Consider the following 19,294-nt stretch of genomic DNA (forward strand, 5'->3'; position numbering starts at 1 on the left):
GCCAGGCATTTAAATGGAGCCAGGGTTATTCTCAGCTCAAGGGAGAGGCTGCTAGTTTCTCTCTGCTATCTCTTCTACACTTCGGTTTCACCATTCTGAGAAATAGCAGTTGGATTTTGTGGATGTTCCAGTCTGGTGGGTGTTACTATGAAATACACTAGTTATTCCTTCATATTATGTTTCTGAGCCTGCTTACATTCTCTTATTCACCCATATAGCCTTTTGTTTTCTGTGGATCAAACAGCCCAGACCAAAGTTTTGAAACACACCACTAAGTAAGGGATTGCAACTTTGGTAAGTATAAATGAAAAAGCATTCTAACAGCTCGTTATATTTTTTTTATATAGCCCTGTCCATGAAGAGTCATGCACTAAGCCACACAAGAACATCATTCCACACCAGGGACATCATAATTCTTCATCAACATTACATAGGTCTCGAAATGGAGGATGAAGATCTTCTAGAGGCTCACCTTTGCTGTATTCAACATACTTATGGTCAGCCAAAGGGTCTAGTTTGGCCTAGGTAACCAAGATTGTGCCTGACTAAATGATCTGTGAACCCTGTTTTTAGAGGTATCTGAAGATAAGCAACATAAAAAAGGTAGTAATAAGCCTGGTGCAACAAATGATTTAAGACAAGGATTTGACCAAAATTTATACCGTGTCAATGACTCTCAAATGATATGTAAACTCACTTGTCTAAAATTAAAATTTACTTACATTCCGCTTAACTTCCATCTATACCAAATGCCACTCTTCAAGCCCTTGAAATAGATATTACTCCAGACAATGTGGCCAAGGTGATTAACACCACAACAACCACCACAATCAAAAGTCCAGGACCTGAAGGTTTTATGCTTCTCCATTATCCCATAATTTTGTAAATACGTAAACTTCTTAAGCTTAGGCTGCCAAATGCACCCCAAATCCTGACTAGTGCATATAGCTGTACGACACAAAGAGGGCAAGGACCTTGCCAACTGTAAAAGCTATTGGCCAATATTGCTTCTGAACATAGACGCTATATTATGTACAAATATTTTGCCCTCAAGGATCCATCCTATGCCTCCCTCATATACATCTACGACATAGACACTAAACTAAATGCAATCATTTTGCTCTCAAAGATCTGTCCTATACTTCCCACATATACGTCTACAGACCAAGAAGTTTTATGAAGGGGGGGGGGGGGGCAGGTGAATCAGCCTTAGGAATCTAGAAGAAAAGAATTAGGGGGCTGGATGGCAAAATTGTGCTAACAGTTGGAGGGGCTTAATACTCAAGCCTATTATAGTGTCCATGGTAACATGTGTCACATTCTTTGTACCAGATCTCTCCAGCACCAGTACAGCTCCCCCACTACAGATTCCCCCCTAACAGTACAGCTCCTCACAGTAGATATCTCCCCCCTACCAGTACAGCTTCCCCCCATACAGCTCTCCGCCCCATACAGATTTCCTTCCCTGCCCATTACTACAGCTCCCCCAGTACAGATTCCCCCACTCATCTCTTACCTATTGAGCAATTTTATAAGCAACAACGGTCTCTCCATCATCACCTGTTGTAATATTCAAGAACTCCAGTATGCATTCCACCAACTCCTCTGATTCTGAGTTTTTTTCAACACCTGTTGTTGGAGCTTCTAATGATCCTGGTGATGATACCTTCTAACTCAGGGGCAGCCTCAGCACCTCAAAACCTGAATTCTGGAATTGGGGGTATGGAGGTTGAGAACCACAGGCTGGAAAGTGTAGGGTGTTCTTCTTAAGTTGTGGAAATGCTGAATGAGGTCAGTAAGAAATCCACAAACCAGCCAAATTACAGAGTTTGCGAAAAATTGGTGCAGTTTGTGTTGCAGAAATCGATAGATCCAGAATATCCTGGATTATCTACAATCTAGTCTAGCTTTAGGCGTGAGCCGTAATACATTTAAAGTCCAAGTTTCAGCACTTCAGCCCTCATGAGCGTCAGATGGGATTTACATCCTTTAAAAGAGAGATTTTGCAAATTTGTAATTATGATTTGGTCTCCTATTAAAATCTTAAAGCCACAGTGGTATCTCTCTAGTTTAAAACATTCTGGCTTTTACTCCCATGGAGCAGTGCTTCCTGGAAGATATCACCCATAGGAAGGCCTTCTTGATAGCCACCATGTAATCTCGCAAAATGCCAGAAGTTCAAGACTTTGGGTGCATGGCGGCAAATTTAAGGGTTCTACCCAGACAAGGTGGTATTGCAACCGATCCATGGGCTTGTAGCCAAGGTGCTCTCTGCATTTCATTTCAATCAAGAATATATTCTCCCCCCTTTTCAGCAATTCTTCTTGAGCTGGTTGTCGCTAAATCTCTGAGGCATTATATTTCTTTGACTTCATCTTTTAGAAAGGGTGACAGACTTTTTGTTATTCTTCAAGCAGTGACAGCCCATGGTACCAGAAGTGTTTCAACATTCTGGGCAGCTGCACCATAGTTGTTGAGATGGTATGCAAGGTGAGCAGCTCATTTTTCTTTTTGACATTCATGGTTCACTACGGTGTAGATTCAGGCCCCATTCACACCATACATGCAGAAAAACCGATGTAAATTGACGTACAGATTTAACTTGCAGAGACATCAGTTTACATCAGTTTTAATGCATGCTTCAGTGAGTTTTATACACGTTGCAGGTTCCTGCACATGATACCAGTGTTGTGATGTGAACAGGGTGCATAGAGAACAATTGATTTTGTTGTACCCTTGCAGGATGCGTGCAGAAAAACTGACGTCTCTGCATCATGGTCAGATTACCATGTAAAGATTTTGGGAAGCAAACTCTGGAATCCTCTGTACACTGATTTCATAAACGTATTTGTCTTGGAAGCATTACTCTCCCATGTAGTGAGTTATTAACCATTTGTTAGCTCCGTGGAGCAGAGCCCTCCTAACCCTCTTGTATTGAACTGTATTGTTGCTGCATTGTCTCCCTTTATATTGTAAAGTGCTGAGCAAACTGTTGGCGCTATATAAATCCTATATAATAATAATAATTTGTATGCTGCCATGAAGGCATCAGGAAACTGGAAAATTGTATACTTACAATTTAATGATGAGTTATAATTGATCCTGTGGTTTGGATGGGCGTGTTTCACCAATCATTTTTATGCTGCATAGATAGGCATCAGGAAAGGAAGTTTACAGAAAGGTGTGTATACAGTTTTGTGGCATACCACATTAACCTCCCTGGCGGTATTTCCGAGTGTAGCTCGGGGTAAAATGTCAGTGCCAAAAGCGGTAACCCCGAGCTACACTCGGGCTTACCATGCGGCGCTGCATAGGGAGTCCCTGCAGCACTTACCTTGTCCTTCGGTCCCGCGATGTGTCCCCTGCAGCGTCCCCGGCCATCTCCTCTGGCTGATGCCGGCATCCGGCTTCTGTGTTCCGGTCCCTGTGACGTCGGGACGTACGGGCGCCGCCGGCAGCGGGAAATTTGAAAATTTAAAAAAAATGTCATTTTTTTCAAAACGATTTTACATAGTAAAACATTGCTGTTTCAACCCATTTCACATACATTTTGTCCCGAGTGCTTTGTCCTGTCCCCTGTCTGTTCTTGACTGTTCTTTCTGCCTGGAAACTTAGAAAAGTCCATGGCGTCCAAAAAGCGTCCCTTTAGGTCAAAAGCGGTTTTAGATCAGCTAGAGAACAGCGATAGTAAATCAGAACCACTTGCAGAATTGAGTGACAATGATTCGTGGAGAAATTTGTCATCAGACATTGAAAACAATTTTGCGACTTTGCTCAGCGATGTGCGAACTTGGCGCTATATTTCAAACTTCAGTGTTTTTGGTTTGATTATATTATTGAATTAAATGTATTATTATTTTTATGATTATTTATTAAATTATAATTTATGATTTTGTGTTTCAAATTTTATCCTACCCGGGATGTTTACTAGACTCTTGTTCGGACAGATTTCAGTGAGTTATTCCTAAATATTACAGCCTACAATAAAAAAACTACATATTTCCATGCAAAATAATGGTACCGCTTTCAGCACCAAAAATCTGAAATAATCATACCGCTAGGGAGGTTAAAAAGGAGCTTCAGCTAGGCTTCCAGAAAAAAAATTAAAAAATTAAAAATATATATATACTTTGTAAATACTTTATATTATGCACTTGGTTGGTTGCTCATTGTTGCCACTGATATGGTAAAAATATACTGAAAACATCCTTTAGGCAAGTTATCTAGGTAATACTATCCAAAGAATTTCATACATGCAATGCACAGTGTACGTACTATATATATTCTATTACATTTCAAGTTCTCTGTTTGGAATACATATGTTGGGGGTGTAGATACCTACACAAATGTAGTAATGTAATTGTGATAATATGGTGTGATAATTTAATTCATCACTATGAACTATAAATAGAAATGCCTAATAAAAATATTCAGGAGTTTACTAAATTATAACGCTTAAACCTCAGCTGGAATATCTGTGTTAGATTGTATTAACGTTTGTTAATGAGAGCGCTGAACTAATTTGATAACTAATTTATTAAGTACAAGTGCTGTGATATGGTATATATATATTTAGCACTATCTGGTGAGGAGTGAATTGTCTTTGCTTTGGTTCACAAGCGATCGGCATATCCAGAGGCGTAGCTTGAAGCTTGTGGGCCTAGATGCAAAAGTTGACTTTGTACCCCCCCACCTACCACCTGCAGCTTCCACTGCGCACCAAGATACTCCAAGTGGCTAAAGAGTTATTTCAGATCTTTATTTACATAATGAGAGGGGGATTAAAAAGATTTTGGAGAAACTATTGACATTTTGCCATACATCTCCAATTCTTTGAAATACCGTGGACCAGGAGCATGCAACCTTAGACAGGTGGAGATCTACCTGAACAACATAAGAGATCGAAAATCACCGGGGTTCAGTGCTCTTTTATTTTTTTTAAGACATTAACTAGCAAGACCTAACTAAATAGTAAGGAAAACGTAGAAAAATATAATGTCACTGTAAAAATATAAACTTAGCCTACCTAAGGTGTCCGTTTATGAACCAGCAGTAATAGATCGCTGCTCAGTTCTCCGGCATTCTCGGAGAACACAGTTCTCCTGTGAATGCCGTTTATGAAGCATATGTAGATCAGTTCTCCAAACGAAGGGAGAACGGTCTACAAATGCTGGAAAACGGCTGATTTTACTATAATCTCGCGAGATTACAGTAAAAGATCAGTTTACTAAACAGAGGTAAATTATCTCTGCTTAGTTTGCGGTCCCTCCGATTCTCCAGCTCTGGGCTGGAGAATCTGGAGGGAGAACACAGATCTCCAGTGAAGGGCTGACATGATCTCCTGAGTGTTATAAACTGTGAATAACCAGAGAATAGCCGCGATCCTCTGAATCTCAGCTATTCTCTGTGTCATAAACGGACACCTTAGTCAGTAGAGCAATGGACAATCTCAGTCAGAAGATCAGCGGATGACGTTATTATGGTTGTGGACTTTGATAGTAGAGAAGTGGATGGTGTCAGTAGAGAAGTGGATGGTGTCAGTAGGGCAGTGGATGGTGTCAGTAGGGTAGTGGATGGTGTCAGTAGAGCAGTAAATGCTGTCAGTAGGGCAGTGGTTGGTGTCAGTAGCGCAGTGGATGGTGTCAGTAGCTTTTTATTTTTATTTAATTTTTAATTTTTTTTTACCATTTTATTTTTTTACATTTGTATTTTTTATTTTTATTTATTTTATTTTTTTTACAGTTTTTTTAGCACCCTGTTTAGGGGCTTTGGTGAGATATCAAGGGTCTAAACAGATCTCTGAGGTCTCACTTTTGAGACAGAGAAAGGAGATTGAGGACACAGTCCTCAGCTGCACAGATGAATAAGTAGGAAGCACTCTGAGGCTTCCTGTTCATTCACAAACTGAAGCATAGTTAACAGTTTACTATGATCAGTTGTGAATGGACATAGGAGTGATCAATATTGATCACTCACTGTATTCATTCAGGAAAAGAAGAGGCTGGTATATATGACATATTTACCAGCCCCTTCCCCCACTCTCCATCCTGAAATAATTCTCCGCAGGAGCTGGCTGAGGTGGGGAGGCAGCAGAATTAAGTGTAACCTGGACAGGAGGGGCGGTGGCATATACAGGAACAGATCCAATAGCCGCTGAATGCCAGGGAGAGAGAGAGAGGAGGAGAAGCTGGCTTTCAGCTGTTGCTGGAGGAAGATAAAGGGCTTTGGTTGTTCTATATGCTGCCCCTTCTTTCTGGGTGTAAAACCAAATGTGTAAAAAAGGCTTCCTGCAGCATGGGTGAGGTCACCATTGCAACCCCTGACAATACACTAGTGTTGGGGTCCCTTCATGTCAAACTGGGGTCCCCCTGCTGCCAGCACACTACAAGTCCCAGCATGTCCAGGACTCACTCCCCCCCATGCTGGCTCCTGTCACTCCCCCACACATGGGACATCCCTGGTACAGAGGAGGTCCCATCCCCCCTTAATGTATGGAAGTCACCCTGCCCTGTGTCCTGGACTGTAGATTGCTCTCAGTCCCTTCACTTCCCTTTCTCATAGTCTCACTTCATCCATCTCCGGCTGGAGAGCATGTACCCCCAGCTGGACTCCTGCCATGACTGATTGTAGAGGGAAGTGGGGGGGGGGCAACAAAAGCAAAGGGAGTTAAGGACAAATCAGCAGGGATCAGCAGGGACAGTGACATGGGGCTGGGAGACAACGGGAATGAGATAGTCCACTTGCTACTGTGCACTGTGTGGTTATCATTCCCCTCAGCATGTAATCCGCCTCCTCCGCTCAGCTGCCTTGTCCCACCTGGCACCTGCGTGTAGGGAAGAGGCATGATCTGTCCCGTTACATACCAGCTTGTCAGGTGACCTCACCATCCACACACAGACACGCTGTGCTCTATGGTGACAAAGAGACCTGTGAAAGGAAGGCTGCACGGGGCCCCGTGGAGCATGGGCAGGGTCGCATTTGTGACCCCCTCGACCCCTGATGCTACCCCTAGGAGCTTACCAATAATTCTTACCAACAACTGCATTCATTTTCTTTTTAGACTCATGTTGCTTTTAGTTTCACCTGGTGGTCCAGAAAGTAAGCTGGTTGTTTTTCGATTTCCTTTAACAGATCAAGGTTTCCTGCAGCAGTAGCAGTTAGAGAGTTGAGAAAAACTATATACCACTGACAGGGGTGCTTACAATGATCAGCTTTTATTAATTTTTGAAAAAACCTTTGTACTGCAAGGAAAAAAACTGCTGTAACTGCTCATAAAATGTTAGCTGGAGTTCAGCTTTAATTTGCATACCTTCCAACTGTCCCTGCTTTCCGTACAGTGTCCCTGATTTAGAACAAAGTCCCTCTGTCCCTCTTTCCTCCTCATTTGTCCCTCATTTTGGTCTGATCTATATAGTTGTCTATAAAATGCACTATTTATCTTTCAAAAGTGCTAAACCTTTCATTCAATTTCTAAATTGCTGCATTTGTAAACTTCAAAAGCAAATATAAAGGCATAGTAGTAGTAGAAAAAACACTTGTAGGTTTTACTAATCTTTTCTAAGTATAATTCTCCTTTAAGGGGGCATGGCGGGGGGGGCAGTGTCCTATTCCTACAGACATTTGCTAATAGGTGTCCCTCGTTCCCATCTCAGAAAGTTGAGAGGTATGAATTTGTTAGTTACATCCAAAATCTGCTAGTATGTCTAACATTACCATCTCCCATGACCTACAATGTTGCTGTCCAAAAGTGTCTGTATTGCTACTCCTTCCAGAGTGGAGCCACCATAAGACAGGAAATGTGTAACTGGCTGGATCACCAGGTCAAGTAAAGGCAAAAAGTCTAAAAATTAAAAGGAATGCAGCCACCACAAGGGACTGGTAACCAGCAATATACAATCTTCCTATTTTGAAGTCTAATGATGCTTTAAGGTGACCAGTGGCTAAGTAAGATGCTCAGGGGCAGGAAAGGAGTCCAGGGCCAGATAATGTGCCCAGGGGCCAAGGTAAGGAGCCTGAGGGCTAGATAAAGTGCCCTATCAAAATAGGGCATAGTGAACAGGGCACTGCCATGAGGGGCATTTATTCATGGGTAGAACCCAAGGAAAGATGGCATTGCTATAGCAATGAATGGGATTTCTACACATGTACAAAAGACGTGAGGTACCAACTAGAGTTTGCAGTTGCAGCTATGTAGCTCCTTGTTGGCCGTACAGCATGGATTTGGCAGGAACATGGACAGGTGATTGTAAGATTTGGGGGTTACTTGAAAAGGTCAATTAATGTCAATTAAAGGATATCTTTACAAGGTAGAGCTCCAGTTAGGACAAAAATCTAGAGCATAGTTACAAAGTTAGCATCTGCGCATTTTCTTTAACTAGTTGCCGACCGCAGATAGCCGAATGACGGCTGCACTGCGGCCGGCCAGTTCTGGGTGGACGTCATATGCCGTCCTCCCAGAACGCGCACTCCAGCGCGCCCCCGCTGGCGCGCACCCGGCGATCTCTGTGATCGCTGTGTCCTACGGACACAGCTGATCACGTGATGTGGTAAAAGGCCAATCACAGCGGCCTTTTACCACGTGATCAGCCCTGTCCAATGACACACTGATCACCGGGAAATGCAAATACCGGTTCTCGGCTGCACTTTCCTCACGCTGTCAGATCGTGAGGAAAGTACTGCCGAAAACCGGCAGTTGTCAGAGCGGGGATCGGCACTGATCATCATGATGATCGGTGCCCAGTGGTGCGACACACAAATTCTGCCCACCTGTGCCCAGCAATGCACCCACCTGTGCCCAGCAGTGCACTCACCTGTGCCACCCAGCAGTGTCACCACCTCTGCCCAGAAGTGCCACCTACCTGTGCCCACCCACCTGTGCCTACCAGTGCCACCCACCTCTGCCCATCAGTGCAGCCCAGCAGTGCTGCCAGTCAGTGCCACCAGTCAGTGCCCAGCAGTTGTGCCAGTCAGTGCCCAGCAGTGATGTCAGTCAGTGCCACCTATCAGTGCTGTCTATCAGTACCCATTATCAGTGTCACCTATCAGTGCCACCTATCCGTGACACCTCATTAGTGCTGCCTATCAGTGCCGCCTATCAGCGCCACCTCATTAGTGCTGCCTATCAGTGCCCTTCAGTGCCGCCTATCAGTGCCCATCAGTGCTGTCTCATCAACGCACATCAGTGAAGGAGAAAAATTACCTGTTTAAAAAATGTTATAATAGAAACAAAGAAACTTTTTTTTTTTTTCAAATTTTTTTGCACTTTTTTTGCTTATAGCACAAAAAGTAAAGTGCCCAGCAGCGATTAAATAACATCAAAAGAAAGCGCTATTTGTGAGAAAACAATGATAAAAATTTCATATGGGTACAGTGTTGCATGACCGCGCAATTGTCAATCATAGTGCGACAGCGCTGAAAGCTGAAAATTGGCCTGGTAAATAAGGGGGTATAAGTGCCCGGTAAGCAAGTGGTTAAAGTGAATCTACAGGTACCGGTTTGTATGAATGTTTATACACATATTTAGCTTCACTTGGTGTTAAAGGTTTATCAATCCTGTAGTTTTCAATTGCAAATAGCAGAACACCAACAAACAACTTAAAATGTATATAGCTCCATTTCTGCTAAATGGCTAGAACATAAAAAAGGGGTTCATTTTCTCCTGTTTTGTTTCAGATATTACTAAGAAGGATGTTGGAGGATTAGAGAAAGACCAAAAGTACCCTGGTGATGAAAAGTCAGTGTCTGAATGCAAGGATGTCAGCGAAGAAGATAAGCAAGCAGAGGACAAAGACAAAGTTAGAAATTCCAATGCTGAAGGAGAATTCTGTAGCAGAGGACTTGGAGACAGAAGTGGAACCAGACATGGAAGCAGATGTTGTCACACATGTACAACATCCAAGCACACACAAATCTGAAAGTGCATTGGAGCATCCTCTGAACAGTAACCTGATAATACCTAATGAGAAGAGAATAGTGGATTATCCCAGATTTGATTGGGTTAGTTGAATCCTGTTTGAAATCTTCGGAAACCAATCTTGGCAAACAACCTAACTTTAAGTAGTTTGGCTGTTATACCTGATTTTTCATCAAGTGGTAATAGGCCTGAATTGATTGCAACAGATCTAAAAGCTACAGAAAAGTTCACTTTAAAAAAATAAAACGATAGCCCTCAACTTCCTACAGACTGGCCAATTGAAAACAGTGTAACTACTTCTCCTCTAGAGCAAATTTTGTATTTTTTTCATACATTTTAAAATCTATATTTTTGGCTTGTAAATTAGCTAAAATTCCCAAATATTACATACTTTATGAAAGCAGTGGCCCTGAAGAATAAAAAGATTGTAGTTGAAATTTTTTATGTTGTACAATATTTTGGCAACTGTTTATCAAATCTATATTTTTAGGAAAACATACACTAAAATGACTTTTAGAGCATACAGACACTGTAAAAAAATTAGATTGTGCCAAGTAAATAGATACAAAAAAACAACTTACTTCAATATTATCAAAAGGCTTAAAATGCCTTTACAGCTCCCCGGTTTAGAGGTAACTGTAATAATCTAAATTTTTCTCTGTAACTCGGCAATACCAAACATATCTTGTACAATTGTTGTTTACATGTGCATCTCTTACGTATGCAGTTGTTTTTGTTTTTTTTTTTTAACATTTAACTTTATTGCTATTGCAAGGGGCTAACAAGCCCCCTATGTGACAGCACTGGTCAGGTGACAAGTACTCTTTATGGAGATATCACACTTTGCTGTTTCATTTAGGTATTGTCAGCAGTGAATCAGAACTGGTCAGAGCTGAGTCTTGGGAAGGGGTTTGAATTGGTTTTGTATGTCAGCACCCATGATTCAAGTTATTTAGTTACGTAACTGAGATGAAACTCTCATGACTTAGATATTTCGAACTCCGGGTACACAAATAATGTTGATATTGATTGTGTTCTACAAGTCCATCTCTTTTTTCTCTCTCCCAGGTCTTTGTGGGAGTGTGATTACAGTCATTATGTTATGTGAATATATAAACACAATGGGATGTAGGAGACATACTGGCCGTGGGGTGTTGGATAGTATGACATAGACACAAAAGACGGAGTCTCAAATTTAGGGACAGTACATGCTGTATAAGGTAACAAAAAAACTAAAAGTTGACAAGGTAGATTGCTTTCCTTGGAAGAAGACATGAACCCTTTACCACCCTTCCATCCTGCAGCTGTGATCCAGGTCTCTTTACAGTACACAACAAATGACTATGGGAAGATGAGTGGGCTTATGTAGTGCTGGATGGTGTAAGTCCTGATTACTCGAAGGTACAAATCTGGAAATGTCATGAAAAAGTGATGCAACTTCTTTATCCTTCTGAATTATATGGGTAAGTTTATTAATTCTATGCATTATTTATTATACAATTATTATACAATGTGGAAATCCCCTTTCATTCTCTGCATGCACGTGGCTTTGATGAGGGCTCCCTAATGGAAAATTGGCTTTGATGAGGGATACTAAATGTGAAATTGGCTTCGATAAGGGCTCCCTAATGGGAAATCGGCTTGGATGAGGGCTCCCTCATGGGAAATCAGCTTCAATGAGAGCTCTCTCATGGGAAATCGACTTTGATGAGGGCTTCCTAATGGGAAATCGGCTTCGATTAAGGCTACCTCATGGGAAAGCTGCTTTGATGAGGGCTCCCTAATGGGAAATAGGCTTTGATGAGGGTTCCCTAATGGGAAATCGGTTCTGATGAGGGCGTCTTGGTGGGATATCGGTACTTGTGGCTTCTTCTGTCCAAATTTCAAACACTGAAGAGCTCTAAATAGGGGTTAGAAACCATTGGTATTGGACTGCATCTGGGCATTGGAGATAATTGATTCCCAATGGTGATACATATACTGTTTTTAACCAAACCATGATAAAATTAATCAAAATACTCGTCTGTAACATGTTATATTATCTCATTAATAAAGACCTACATGCCTACAATTTTAAAGTTGAAGTGGAAGGCAGGCAAATTGAAGCCGAAGCAATAAATAATTACCGATATATCGCTTGCTTGGGGCCTCTTAGGTTTTTGTGGTCTGTTGATGTGAGTTACTACAAGCGTGTTAATGTGCATTTTATTGCAGATTAATTTACACTGTCTTAAGGCAGGCCATTCATCTTGAATGTCAATGGATGATAAATCAAAGCTGCAGATTTTTTTGTGGTATTTGTGGAATTGTGGTACACATTAGCTTAGGTCTACTGGCAAATGTACTTGTATGTCTGGGATCCATTCTAAATTAATGGCAGTCCCATACACCTCAAAAAGTGCCATATGTTATGTTATCACAATGCATATGTCGGATGGGGCCCTAACACTTTGCTTTTAGTGTCTCATCAGCACACTGCAGTTGTGAATGTTTTAAGATTCATAATGCAGTTTTGGTCTGCTTTGATCTGTGAGGAATTTGAACTTTGACCAGGTAAATTAAATGAAAGCAGTTATTATATTCCATTTGATTACACACAGCTTAGCAATGAAAGTGTCCAATGAAAGATTTACCCAGGAATGTCTTTGCTATTCTCTTTATTTACAAAACACATTCTAAATCATTATTTGTTGATGCCCACCCTTTCAAAAAAGATCCACCACTTTCTGGATTGATACTTATTTTTATGTTTGAATAATAACCAGGTGGATTAAATAAAAACAATTATACTATTTTTTAAAAAATTGTTTAATTAGACAACTTGGCAATCAAAGGGTCTAGTGAAAGATGTACCCAAGATTCACCATGTGTTTATTCAAATTTTTATGCTTGAGTGATGACCAGGTGGATTAAATAAAATCAATTATTATATTTATTTGTTTTACTTATTCAGTTACATAATTTGGCAGTAAAAAGGTCCAAAGAAAGATTTACCAAAGATTCACCCTGTGTTTTCCATTCTCCTTATTTACAAACCATCCTTCTATTCCTTTTGATTGAACTGTATTGTAATTGTACTATCCCCCTTATATTGTAAAGCGCTGCGCAAACTTTTGGCACTATATAAATCCTGTACAATAATAATATAATTTACAAATCATAACCCTACATCATTATCTGTTGACACGGCCACCCTTTCGAAAAAGATTCATCACTTTCCGGATTAATTCTTATTTTTATGTTTGAATGATGACCAGATAGATTAAATAACGGCAATTATTATATTTATTCTGTTTAATTCTTGAATTACACCATTTATCAATGAAAGGGTCCAGTAAAAGATTTACCCAGGATTCACTATGTGTTTTCCATTCTCCTTATTTCCAAAATGTAATCTACAGCTTAATTTGTTGTCACATTCACCTTTTTAAAAAAGATTCACCACTTTCTAGATTTATTCTTATTTTTATGTTTGAATAATGACCAGGTGGATAAAAAAAAAAGAAAGATTTACCCAAGATTCACCATGTGTGTGCCATTCTTATTTACAAAACACATTGTACACCAGCCCTTCGCAATCAGGGTTCTGTGGAACCTTGAGGTTCCTCCAAAATTTGCTAGGAGTCTCATGTGCAATGAGCAATTTCTGCCTCTCAGATATGTAACTGCTCACACCAGTGATCTTTTTAGCTATTTCTACGGGGGGACATTCTCCCAACTGATAATCAATGTAATTCCTCTGACCATCACAAGAATGTACCATGAGCTGCTGATATAGTCATTTTTGGCAGGGGTTCCCAGAGACCTGAAGGTTGTTTTTCAGGGTTCCTCCAAGTGAAAATGGCCGAGAAAGGCTGCTCTACATTATTTCAATCGAAAACCACCTCCAAAAATATAACTAAAACTCCCCCACAACACAAACAACACCCTCCCCTGACAGTGTACTAAATAATACAGTCAGGTCCATAAATATTGGGACATGGACACAATTCTAACATTTTTGGCTCTATACACCACCACAATAGATTTGAAATGAAACGAACAAGATGTGCTTTAACTGCAGACTGTCAGCTTTAATTTGAGGGTATTTACATCCAAATCAGGTGAACAGTGTAGGAAATACAACAGTTTGCATATGTGCCTCCCACTTGCTAAGGGATCAAAAGTAATGGGACAGAAAAATAATCATAAATCAAACTTTCACTTTTTAATACTTGGTTGCAAATCCTTTGCAGTCAATTACAGCCTGAAGTCTGGAACGCATAGACATCACCAGACGCTGGGTTTCATCCCTGGTGATGCTCTGACAGGCCTCTACTGCAACTGTCTTCAGTTCCTGCTTGTTCTTGGTGCATTTTCCCTTCAGTTTTGTCTTCAGCAAGTGAAATGCATGCTCAATCGGATTCAGGTCAGGTGATTGACTTGGCCATTGCATAACATTCCACTTCTTTCCCTTAAAAAACTCTTTGGTTGCTTTTGCAGTCTGCTTTGGGTCATTGTCCATCTGCACTGTGAAGCGGCGTCCAATGAGTTGTGAAGCATTTGGCTGAATATGAGCAGATAATATTGCCCGAAACACTTCAGAATTCATCCTGCTGCTTTTGTCAGCAGTCACATCATCAATAAATACAAGAGAACCAGTTCCATTGGCAGCCATACATGCCCACGCCATGACACTACCACCACCATGCTTCACTGATGAGGTGGTATGCTTAGGATCATGAGCAGTTCCTTTCCTTCTCCATACTCTTCTCTTCCCATCACTCTGGTACAAGTTGATCTTGGTCTCATCTGTCCATAGGATGTTGTTCCAGAACTGTGAAGGCTTTTTTAGATGTCGTTTGGCAAACTCTAATCTGGCCTTCCTGTTTTTGAGGCTCACCAATGGTTTACATCTTGTGGTGAACCCTCTGTATTCACTCTGGTGAAGTCTTCTCTTGATTGTTGACTTTGACACACATACACCTACCTCCTGGAGAGTGTTCTTGATCTGGCCAACTGTTGTGAAGGGTGTTTTCTTCACCAAGGAAAGAATTCTTCGGTCATCCACCACAGTTGTTTTCCATGGTCTTCCGGGTCTTTTGGTGTTGCTGAGCTCACCGGTGCGTTCCTTCTTTTTAAAAATGTTCCAAACAGTTGTTTTGGCCACACCTAATGTTTTTGCTATCTCTCTGATGGGTTTGTTTTGTTTTGTTTTTTCAGCCTAATGATGGCTTGCTTCACTGATAGTGACAGCTCTTTGGATCTTATCTTGAGAGTTGACAGCAACAGATTCCAAATGCAAATAGCACACTTGAAATGAACTCTGGACCTTTTATCTGCTCATTGTAATTGGGATAATGAGGGAATAACACACACCTGGCCATGGAACAGCTGAGAAGCCAATTGTCCCATTACTTTTGGTCCCTTAACAAGTGGGAGGCACATATGCAAACTGTTGTAATTCCTACACCGTTCACCTGATTTGGATGTAAATACCCTCAAATTAAAGCTGATGGTCTGCAGTTAAAGCACATCTTGTTTGTTTCATTTCAAATCCATTGTGGTGGTGTATAGAGCCAAAAATGTTAGAATTGTGTTGATATCCCAATATTTATGGACCTGACTGTATATGTGAAAGTGTTATCAAAACAAAATTAAACAACAACAGTGAAGTCCATCAATTAGTCCATCAACTATTACCCCTAACTTCCCTAATTCCTCACAGTGAGAGATAATTCAAGCTGTAGAATATAATCAAATCAATTCTTCCGACACATCAGCCCTTTCATAAAAATTCACCACTTTCCAGATTTATTCTTGTTGCTAATATATGTTAAATTTCAATACTTCAATTACATTTGCTATAAAGATTTGCCTATTATAAGTCATCCATAACAATTTCCTTTTCTATGGAGCCCTGTACTGCTCTTTTTTCTAAATCCACTTTTGCTGCAGACTTTTTTATTTCCCATATGGAAGGAAAATATATTTGAAATATATTTTAAAAATATTCTTCCCAAATATATTGCCATATATTTGAAATGCTACAATTTTGGGCATATTCAATATATTTCAGTATATATACTGCATGTTGAAATGCATTTTTATTACAAAATATATGAAAAATATTTTTAAAAATACATTTCAAATATATTGTATGTCTTTAAAAATACAAATCTACATTTTTGTAATGTATTTACAAATATATGTAAAAATATACAGTCATGGCCGAAATTGTTGGCACCCTTGATATTTCTCCAGGAAATCATGTATTTCTCACGAAACGTATTGCATTAACACATGTTTTGCTATACACATGTTTATTCCCTTTGTGTGTATTGGGACAAAACAAAAAAAGGGAGGAAAGAAAGCAAATTCGACATAATGTCACACAAACCTCCAAAAATGGGCTGGACAAAAGTATTGGCACCCTTTCACAACTGCGGATAAATAAGAATGTTACAAGCATGTGATGCTCCTGTAAACTCACCTGGGGCAAGTAACAGGTGTGGGCAATATAGAAATCACACCTGAAAGCAGATAAAAAGGAGAGACGTTCACTTAACCTTTGCATTGTGTGTCTGTCTGTGCCACACTAAGCATGGACAACAGAAAGAGGAGACGAGAACTGTCTGAGGACCTGAGAACCAAAATTGTGGCAAAATATCAACAATCTCAAGGTTACAAGTCCATCTCCAGAGAACTAGATTTGCCTTTGTCCACAGTGCGCAACATTATCAAGAAGTTTGCAACCCATGGCACTGTAGCTAATCTCCCTGGTCGTGGACGGATGAGGAAAATTGATGAAAGATTGCAACGCAGAATAGTCCGGATGGTGGATAAGCAGCCCCAAACATGTTCCAAAGACATTCAAGCTGTCCTGCAGGCTCAGGGAGCATCAGTGTCAGCGCGAACTATCCGTCGACATTTAAATGAAATGAAACGCTATGGCAGGAGACCCAGGAGGACCCCACTGCTGACACAGAGACATAAAAAAGCAAGACTACAGTTTGCCAAAATGTACTTGAGTAAGCCAAAAGCCTTCTGGGAAAACGTCTTGTGGACAGATGAGACCAAGATAGAGCTTTTCGGTAAAGCACATCATTCTACTGTTTACCGAAAACGGAATGAGGCCTACAAAGAACAAAACACAGTACCTACGGTAAAATATGGTGGAGGTTCAATGATGTTTTGGGGTTGTTTTGCTGCCTCTGGCACTGGGTGCCTTGACTGTGTGCAAGGCATCATGAAATCTGAGGATTACCAAAGGATTTTGGGTCGCACTGTAGGGCCCAGTGTCAGAAAGCTGGGTTTGCGTCCAAGATCCTGGGTCTTCCAGCAGGACAATGACCCCAAACATACGTCAAAAAGCACTCAGAAATGGATGGCAAAGAAGCGCTGGAGAGTTCTGAAGTGGCCAGCAATGAGCCCAGATCTAAATCCCATTGAACACCTGTGGAGAGATCTTAAAATTGCTGTTGGGAAAAGGTGTCCTTCCAATAAGAGAGACCTGGAGCTGTTTGCAAAGGAAGAGTGGTCCAAAATTCCGGGTGAGAGGTGTCAGAAGCTTATTGATGGTTATAGGAAGCGACTGATTTCAGTTATGTTTTCCAAAGGGTGTGCAACCAAATATTAAGTTAAGGGTGCCAATACTTTTGTCCAGCCCATTTTTGGGGTTTTGTGTGACATTATGTCATATTTGCTTTTCTGCCTCTGTTTTATATTTGTTCCAATACATACAAAGGGAATAAACATGTGTATAGCAAAACATGTGTTAATGCAATACCTTTTTTGTGTGAAATACTTGATTTTCAGGAAAAATATCAAGGGTGCCAACAATTTCGGCCATGACTGTATGTTAAAATTACTATTTTATATGTTAAAAAGAAATAAGAAAAAAAATATATATTTAAAAGCCATTTTTTTAAAGTGTGATGAAGGGTTATTTGTTCTAGTGCTCATTCTCAGGGTGATAAGGTGAGCGAAATTCCAAAAATCTGAGTTGTCACAGGGGAAAGGGTAGAGGGGAAATCTTCCAATGGCAACACTTGTTAAGAAGGCAGCACATAGATGATTCGACTTTCTTTCCTTCCAATTGCTTGATTCCCTATAAACACAGTAAATGTTGATGGGGGAATGCCTCTCGCAGCGCTATTGTGTTCTGCCATCAGGGGGGTGCATTGAAGCATTCCCCACCAGCAGAACACAATGATCCCTGCTAGCAACTATAGCTAACGGCAGTAAACTGAATGGCTGGTTGTACCCAAGTTGATCGATGGATCTACTTGAGTACAATCAGCCTGCATATGCATGGCTCAACTCTTGGTTGGTCCCTGCTGAAGTGGCTGAATTTTGATCCAACACATCTCACTTCCTGTTGGGTCTTCAAGATGTGAAGTACAGGAAAACCTCCCCAATTGGGTGAAGACAAAAGAAAAAACTTTACAGGGGTTTAAACAGTGCTCTATTCTATCAAAAAGCTAAAAAGGACAAGATTTTGCTTTAGATGTACTTTAAATATTGTGAGATAAACAATGGGGTTGATTTACTAAAGATAAATACACTGAGCGCTTTGCAAGTGCAGTTGTACTCTTTTTTCTTAGTAAATGTGGTAAAGCTTCACTTTGTAAAGACTACCCAATCAGGTGCAAGGAAAATGAAAAAAAAAGCATTTTTGTGCTTGCACACGATTGGATGACGAAAATCAGCAGAGCTTTAGAACATTTACTAAGCTGTAGGGAAAATAAGTGAAACTGCACTTGCAAAGTACACGAGCGATTTGCCTTTAATAAATAAACCCCACAGTGTTAATCCTTACCATCATTCAAAATAACTACATTTTTTTTTAACATTTTTCTACTTGGATGCAGACATATTGGATTTGGGCTAGACACTGATTCAGGAAGATATTGATGCCATCTAAGCCTGGCGATACTTTCCATCAAGATATCTCTAATCTGAGAGATCTTAATATACAATTCCAAATTTCACATGATATCATGTCAAGAATGATGTGTCAGTAAGTATACCTAAGATTACTGTTTCCTAAATGACATTTACATTGTTTACCGGAATCTTGAAGCTGAGCTCTGGACATATCAATAGCCACAAAGGATATGTAGTCATTTATGTGCACCAAAGCTTTGAAAACCCAGATAATGTGCTTAAAGTAGTAATAACATCATCACTCTGCTGTACATAGCCTGTGCTGAGAGAAGAGTGGTGGGAGCAGGGGCGGACTGACAACTCATGGGGCCCCTGGGCAATAGGGGATCATGGGGCCCCTGTGTCCTTGCGCAAACTTGAAAAAGCCTATGAAAAAGGTACCAGGGGCATCTCATGGGGCCTACTGACCCCGGGCCCTCGGGCAGTGCCCGAGTTTCCAAATGATCAGTCCGC

General features: G+C 40.6%; 1 protein-coding gene across 1 annotated transcript in view; it reads left to right on the forward strand.

Moving 5' to 3' along the window:
* Nucleotides 1-7,584: 7,584 nt before the first annotated feature.
* The window catches only part of LOC149445314 (uncharacterized), a 117,302-nt gene continuing 105,592 nt past the window's right edge, over nucleotides 7,585-19,294 (forward strand). The window contains exons 1-3 of the mRNA XM_089653900.1: nucleotides 7,585-7,663; nucleotides 9,673-9,794; nucleotides 10,773-10,873. Coding sequence (XP_089510026.1) covers nucleotides 7,585-7,663; nucleotides 9,673-9,794; nucleotides 10,773-10,873 — 302 coding nt within the window. The remainder of the gene's footprint in view (nucleotides 7,664-9,672; nucleotides 9,795-10,772; nucleotides 10,874-19,294) is intronic.

Source organism: Staurois parvus, unplaced genomic scaffold (genome assembly GCF_062004578.1).
Source record: "Staurois parvus isolate SC_StPar_1 unplaced genomic scaffold, SC_StPar_1.0 ptg000727l, whole genome shotgun sequence".
In the NCBI taxonomy this organism is placed as follows: Eukaryota; Metazoa; Chordata; class Amphibia; order Anura; family Ranidae; genus Staurois; species Staurois parvus.